The sequence below is a fragment of the Carlito syrichta genome, unplaced genomic scaffold, assembly GCF_000164805.1.
Source record: "Carlito syrichta isolate Samal-C Ts95f unplaced genomic scaffold, Tarsius_syrichta-2.0.1 Scaffold314793, whole genome shotgun sequence".
Taxonomy (NCBI): domain Eukaryota; kingdom Metazoa; phylum Chordata; class Mammalia; order Primates; family Tarsiidae; genus Carlito; species Carlito syrichta.
Window position 1 is genome coordinate 76402 of NW_007258889.1, and position 7757 is coordinate 84158.

The following is a 7757-nucleotide window of genomic DNA, read 5'->3' on the forward strand; positions in this document are numbered from 1 at the left end:
CCCAGCAGGTCGAGGCTACGGTGGCCGGGAGTGGCCACTGCACTCCAGTCTGGGTGACAGTGAGACTCCAACTCCAAAAAAATATATATATATATTTTAAAACAGCCAAGCAGACCAAGAGTGGGATGTGTTCTCTGAAGGCCAGTCCCTCCATGCTGATCCTGTTGTAGGAGATGCCCCATTGTACTTCCAGAGAGGACTGATTTTTTTTTTTTTAACCTTTCAGTAGTTTTCACAATAATTTGTTGCTGGCGATTAAAGTGAAAGGAAGGGGTTGGTGAAGGTAGAGTCATTGCAGCATCTTTCAGTGAATCAGAGCTGTAAAGCATATTCTGCCCCAAGGATAGGGTAGGGAATTGATAGAAAGACTTGACACTAACAGAATGCAGAGGAAAGACATAGGCTTTTAGAAGCCAGGAAGCCTGTGCTGCCGCCTCGGTGCCTCACTAGCTCATTCTCTGTCCTCTGTTAAGGACAGGCAAATTATCGCCATAGCCACCTCAGAAAGCTATATGCAGAGTTTCACTGGAAACACTTTGAAAATCTGAAAAGTGCTAGAGACGTATTGTAGCTGTTAATAGTGCCACTGGATCAGTTTTGGACAAGTCTGTATTTTCTATGGCAATATGTTTTGGGATTTAGTCTGAGTTTAATTTTGTAGCCACAGAAAATAATCTGTGGTTTAATTTAGTCCCTTGGGAATCCTTTTTTTAAAAAAATTGGTCCAAGTGAACCCAATTAATCCTAATTCTTCCTTTCTTGGTACTAATGTGTTTCAGTAGGTGCATGTTGTTACCTCACTTAGTGATCAAATGAACTGACCCTCGCAGTGTCTGGACTGACAGATGCCACTGCCTGATTGCCCTCAGGTCCAGTGTGGTTTTTTTTTTTTTTTGAGTCAGAGTCTCACTCTGTTGCCCAGCCTGGAGTGCAGTGGCACGCTCACGGCCACCACAGCCCTGGTCTGCTGGGCTCAGGCGATCCTTCCGCCTCAGCCTTCCAAGTAGCTGGAACTATAGGCGTGTGCCACCACACCCAGCTAATTTTTTGGTTTATTGTAGAGATAAGGTCTTGCCAATTTGCCTGGGATGTTCTCAATTCCCTGGGCTCAGGCAGTCCTCTAGTCTCTACCTCCCAAAGTGCTGGGATTACAGGCATGAGCCACCACACCCAGCAGGTCCAGTGTTAATCAATCCTTCTTCTCTTCCAGTTCTATGCCTTTGATGCCTCATCCTTCATTCCCTTTGCTGTAAGGGCAACTTGACCAAGCCTCAGCCCTTTCTCAGGCTCCCAGGGCCGGACTTGAATGGATTTCATCCCGGACTTGCTCCTGATGAGCCTTGCTGCTGCCATGCTGGATTCCAAAGATCCACTCTTTTCTCACTGTCTGGCAGAGTCAGGCCCATTGGTTAGAGCTTGTTGTGTATTTGGTGAGGAGGTTCAAAGTGAAGGAGGGATTCTGTTTTGGGCGTTGAACCTAGAAGCGAAAATAAGCTGAGTCTAAAAGCACTGAGTGCCCATTGTTTGGGCAGCTGTTAATAAGCCATGTTTCCATGAAAATAAGTCCTTTTCATGAGGCAGTTGTGTGGGCATAGCTAATTCTGGCCTGATGTTGTGTAGTGTAAGATTAAAACATGGTAACTTGTCACAGCACAGTTCTTGTTCTTTTTGCTGTGGGCTGACTGAACATTCCTTACTTTGTTTGCTCTAGAATGGAATCTACTCACCATTTACTAAAGTGAAATGCATTTCTTGGGGGAGGCAAAGTCCAGTTCACTAGGTTGAGCATCTTTTTCTTTTTTTTTGAGTCAGAGTCTCACTCTGTTGCCCAGGCTGGATTGCATGGCCACCGCAGCCTCAGCCTGCTGCTTTCAGGCCATCCTTCTGCCTCAGCCTTCCAGGTAACTGGAACTACAGGCATGTGCCACCACATCCAGCTAATTTTTTTTTTTGAGTTGGAGTCTCAATCTGTTGCCCAGACTGGAGTTGCAGTGGCCGCTCCCGGCCACTGCATCCTCAACCTGCTGGGCTCCAGCAATCCTTCCGCCTCAGCCTTCCAAGTAGCTGGAACTACGGGCACGCACTACCATGCCTGGCTAATTTTTTATTTATTGTAGAGATGAGGTCTCGCCAAGTTGCCCAGGCGGGTCTCGAACCCGCGGGCTCAGGCAATCCACTCACCTCAGCCTCCCAAAGCGCGGGATTACAGGCTGAGCCACCGAGCCTGGCTTTTTTGATTTATTGTAGAGATGAGGTCTCGCCGTGTTGTTCAGGCTAGTCTTGAACCCGTAAGCTCAGGCGATCCTCTTGCCTTGGCCTCCCAAAGTGCTGGGATTACAGGCATGAGTCACTGTGCCTGCCCAAGGTTGTGCATCTTAAAGAGGAAGGAGCCCTGTTCCTTCTGTCACTGATTGCTAGGAATGTCATTTAGCTTGGTGCAATCCAGATTTCAGTTCTGGGGTTGAGTTTTATATGCTGGGGCTCTTTTGTGTCTTTAAAGAAGCTTATATTTATTGTCCATGTCTTGTTCCCTGTAGTACAGATTAATTTTTAAAACATTTAACAATAGGTGGAGGTGAGCATTAGAGCAAAAGCTAGCATAGCAGAAAGTGCACAGACTTTGGCATCTGACAAGTGTGGGTCACATCCTGACCTCAGGCAAGTTATTTCACCTCCAAACCTTAATTTCTTCCTTTTTTTTTTTTTTTTTAGTCGGAATTTCACTCTGTCGCTCAGGCTGCAGTGCAGTGTCATGTTCACGGCCACTACAGCCTTGACCTTCTGGGCTCAGGAAGTCCTTTTGCCTCAACCTTCCGAGTAGCTGGAACTACAAGTACATGCTACCACGCCTGGCTTATTTTTTTATTTATTGTAGAGACAAGGTCTCACCAGGTTGCCCAGACTGGTCTCAATACTCTTGCCTTGGCCTCCCAAAGTGCTGGGATTACAGACTTGAGCCACTGTGCCCAGCAATTTCTTTTTTTTTTTTGAGTTGGAGTCCCACTTGAGCCACTGCGCCCAGCCCCTCCCACTGTGGGAGATTTTCTGTCCTCTTAATAAATCCTGCTTTTAAAAAAAAGAAAAATGGGAATGGTAGAGCCCACCTGGCTAGAGTGTTTAGAGGATAATGTATGGAAAGTACCTGGCCTCATAATTATTCAGAATCTTCAACAGAAATCATCCTTTGTATTTTTACTAGAAGCCGATGCTGAACTCACCTCCATTGGGGTAGGTAGTTTTTTCAGGAAGGAAGGGGCTCCTTTCAGTAGCTCTTTTGATTCATAGTCTCTGTACTGCTGACATGATGGCTATCCAGGTACCTGGCTGCCTTTCATTTTCCTCAAGGGTTTATGTGTTCTCTGCTACTAGCCAGCCTAAGATGAGGCTGAACCTTCTCAGATACACTTGGGGCCCAACATCTGTGCTATGGCACGTACTACCCATTTCTTCACAGCAGTTTGACTCGTCTTCTGAAGTCAGTGTTAGGGGAGCGCTTTCCTTAGGTTAGGCTCCTTGGAGTTTCCATAGCTCCTTGCTCACTCTGGAGTTACGTGGTAGTGTGCTCCATGTAGTATGATCTCAGGTGATCCTTTGGGTCTTGTAGCTGGGGGATTCTGCTTGAAGACTTCTAATAGCAGATGGCCTCTTTGCAGCATTGTGACAGTGGTTATAATAAATGACTCAAGTCGGGCACAGTTACTTATGCCTATAATCCCAGCACTTTGGGAGACAGAGGCCAGAGGATTATCTGAACCCAGGGGTTTGATACCGACCTGGGCAATATGGCGATACCTCGTCTCTACAATAAATAAAAAAAATTAGCTGGGTGTGGTGGCGTAAACCTGTGGTTCCAGCTACTTGGAAGGCTAAGGCAGAAGGATCACCTGAGCCCAGCAGGTTGAGGCTGCAGTGACCGTGAGCATGACACACTCCAGCCTGGGCAACAGAGGAGACCCTGCCTCAAAAAAAAAAATGACTTAAGCAGACTGAGATCCCTCACTGTTCATATCTGTCAGCACATAGAGGTCCTTCCCATTGTCCTCCTTCTAGCAACCTTTTCATATTAGTAGGTCTTGTGGGAATAGTGATGGAGAAGAGTGGGAAAGGAGGAGCGTCTCAGAATCAAAGGAGGGCAGCTTGGCCAGTTTGTAGTTTAAAATACGTTAAGAAAATAAATCACAAATCTGCATAATGCCAGTATCCCTAGATTAAAACCGTAAGCTTTCACACCATCACCAAGGCTAAGAACTGTGACTCGATCTACACTTCAGGCAGCCCTGAACTGGGTTTTTTTTGGGTGTGGAGAACAGAAAAATTTAAAAAGCTTCTTCCTTATAACAAAAATGATCAGATATTCAGGTATGTTGCAGTAATCATTTTGGTAAAGAATTATCCTTATCACTCAAGGTGAGCAGTAGAATGACTTTGGGTATTTTTGATAGAGGTTACTAGTTTACAGTTTCTTTTGCAATTCTGTTGGACATGTCTGATTTGATTCTAGCTACTTGGTGAGGAATATAATTCCCAATTATATAACGTTACTTTAGGAAAGTATAATCTGTCTAATGGCAAAGTTTCAAAAACTAGATCTTGCCAGGCACAGTGGCTCATGCCTATCATCCCAGCACTTGGGAGGCGGAGGCAGGAGGATTGCCTGAGCCCAGGGGCTCAAGACTAACCTGGGCAACTTGGTGAGACCTCGTCTCTACAATAAATAAAAAATCAGCCAGGAGTGTTGGTGTGTGCCTGTGGAAGGTTCGCCTGAGCCCAGCAGGTTGAGGCTGCTATGTCTGTGAGCATACCACTACACTCTAGCCTGGGCAACAGAGTGAGACTCCAACTCAAAATAAATAAGTAGCTAAAATATAAAAATAACTAGATCTTTGGAGTAGGGGGAAAATCTGATAACCCACTTGATGAATATACTAGGTACTGCAGAGATGGTAAAGGGGCAGTAAGTACCCATATAGATGTGACAACAGGGGAACATGAGTGGATGGGTACTCCTACAGCACAGCACAGACAACCTGATCTCATATGTCCCTGTCATCCCAGGCCACTTAACTCTGTTCTCATCTTGCACACCAGTGTGCTTTGCCACCTGCTTTTACTCTGCTTGTCCCTCCAGCAACAAATGCATAAGCCACTTTTCAGGAGACCAAATTATTAAATTGAAACTCTTAAAGGATGTAACCCATTTCACATTGAGAAATCAGTTGTCCCTGGATGGAATTACCTGTGACCAATTTTTCTGTATGTTTGTAGAAAAGGCAGCAGTTGTGATACCATAGAAAGGAAACAGATACAAAAATTTAGATTGGCCAGGCATAGTGGCTCACACTTGTAATCCCAGCACTTTCACTTGCTGAGGCTGGAGGATCACTTGAAGCCAGGAGTTTGAGACCGGCCTGGACAACATAGTGAGACCCCATCTCTACAAACGTACATTTAAAAAAATTAGCTGAGCGTGGTGGTTTATGCCTGTAGTCCTAGCTACACAGAAGGCTAAGGCAGGAAGATCGCTTGAGACCTGGAGTTTGAGGCTGCAGTGAACTATGACTGGACCTCTGGCATTCCAGCCTGAGCACAGAGCGAGACCCTGTCTCCAAAAAAAAAAAAAAACAGGTGCTGTAAAGAAGTATCTATATTTGCCTGTCCTGCAGGAGGATGACTATAGACAGGGATAGCGAGGCAGGGCAGGTGACGTGAGATGGGTTTTCTTGATTTTGTCTGAATGTATCTGAGTAACAAAAAATAGCATCTTGGAAGAACTTGGATTGTTCGTTAGCTCCTCCTTTTGGTCCATGAGCCTATTGAACAAATCTGTAAATTCCTTCAAGTATCTCACTTGTCACTTGTCAGCTCAATGTGCCAGGGCTCTAGACCAAAGATTGTTTCTGTGAGATTGCAGGCTTATTCCTTCCAAATAGTAATGCAATTCTCTTTCTCTTTCGTTTTCAGGGAAGCAGAGTCTTTCAAGGAACAAGGAAATGCATACTATGCCAAGAAAGATTACAACGAAGCGTATAACTATTATACAAAAGCCATAGGTGAGAAGGACCTGATACTTATGTGAGAAAACACTTATTTGCCAAATACTGATAAAAATAGCTTCTCACCCAGGCGCTGTGACTCACACCTATAATCCCAGCACTTTGGGAGGCCGAGGTGAGAGGATTGCCTGAGCCCATAGGTTGAGACCAGCTTAGGCAACTTGGCAAGACCTCATTTCTACAATAAATCAAAAAGTTAGCCGGGCATGGTGACACATGCCTGAAACCAACAGATTGAGGCTGGGGTGACCGTGAGCATGCCATTGCACTCTAGCGTGGGCAACAGATTGAGATACTCGAACTCAAAAACAAAAAACAAGGTGCAGCTTTGGGAGGCTGAGGTGAGGCGATTGCCTGAGCCTACAGGTTCAAGAACAGCCTGGGCAACTTGGTGAGACCTCATCTCTACAATAAATCAAAAAATTAGCCGGGCATGGTAGTGCGTGCCTGTAGTTCCGGCTACTTGAAAGGCTTGGGCAGAAGGATTGCCTGAACCCAGCAGGTGGATGCTGGGGTGGCCATGAGTGTACTGCTGCATTCCAGCCTAGGTGATAGAGTGAGACTCCAACTCAAAAACAAAAAAGCTTCTCTCTGAGAGGTAGTCTCTTGCTTAGTGCATTGATATCTATCATCTTGTGAACTCCTTTAGGCTTAATGATCTCATGAGTGATTACTTTTTCTAGCTGGAATGGGTAGTTTTTCAAGGTAATTCCAAAAATACTGAATGTAAAAAGATATCCACCTGCATTCATCTCAGTCATTGCCATTTTGCTTACTATCTTAGAAAGTAGACTTCCTCTAATCCCAGCACTTTGGGAGGCTGAGGCGAGTGGATTGCCTGAGCCCACGGGTTCGAGACCAGCTTGGGCAACTTGGCTAGACCTCATCTCTACAGTAAATGAAAAAAATTAGCTGGGTGTGGTAGCGCATGCCTATAGTTCTGGCTACTTGGAAGGCTGAGGTGGAAGGATCACTGAAGCCCAACAGGTTGATGCTGGGGTGGTTATGACTGTGCAGTGGCTCACATCTGTAATCCCAGCATTTTGGGATACTGAGGTGGGAGAGTCAGCCTGGGCAACATAGTGATATCCTGCCTCTACAAACATAAAAATTTTAAAGTTAGCTGGGTATGGTAATGCACTCCTGTAGTCCCAGCTGGTTAAGAAGCTGAGACAGGAGGATCACTTGAGCCTAGAAGTTTGAGGCTGCTGTGAGCTATGATCACACTGCCACTCCAGCCTGGGTGACAGAGTGGTATGTTACCCAAAACAGTTCACTAGGAAAAAAAATTTTTTTTTTTTTTAATCAGAATCTTACTCTGTTGCCCAGGCTATAGTGCAGTGGCATGATCACAACCACTGCAGCCTCAACCTGTTGGGCTCAGGCAATCCTTTCACCTCAGCCTTCCAAGTAGCCAAAACTGTAGGTGTGTACCATCACACCTGGCTAATTTTTTGATTTATTGAAGAAATGAGGTCTCACCAAATTGCCCAGGCTGGTTTTGAATCCCTGGGCTCAGGCAATCCTCTTGCCTCGGCCTCCAAAATGCAGGGATTATAGGCGTGAGCCACCATGTCCAGCTCATTAAGAAAATTGGCCGGGCTCGGTGGCTCAGCCTGTAATCCCAGCACTTTGGGAGGCCGAGGTGAGTGGATTGCCTGAGCCTGCAGGTTTGAGACCCGCCTGGGCAACTTGGTGAGACCT

The 7757-nt window shown here is 45.7% G+C and overlaps 1 protein-coding gene across 3 annotated transcripts in view; it reads left to right on the forward strand.

Annotated features, from left to right (window-relative positions):
• Nucleotides 1-7757, forward strand: part of DNAJC7 (DnaJ heat shock protein family (Hsp40) member C7) — a 33784-nt gene that overhangs the window by 7692 nt on the left and 18335 nt on the right. For 2 of the 3 annotated variants that reach the window (XM_008071918.2, XM_021719522.1), the window contains exon 2: nucleotides 5962-6050. The exons of the other annotated variant lie outside the window; for it this stretch is intronic. In XM_008071918.2, the coding sequence (XP_008070109.1) occupies nucleotides 5962-6050 (89 nt within the window). The remainder of the gene's footprint in view (nucleotides 1-5961; nucleotides 6051-7757) is intronic. 3 annotated transcript variants of the gene reach the window in all.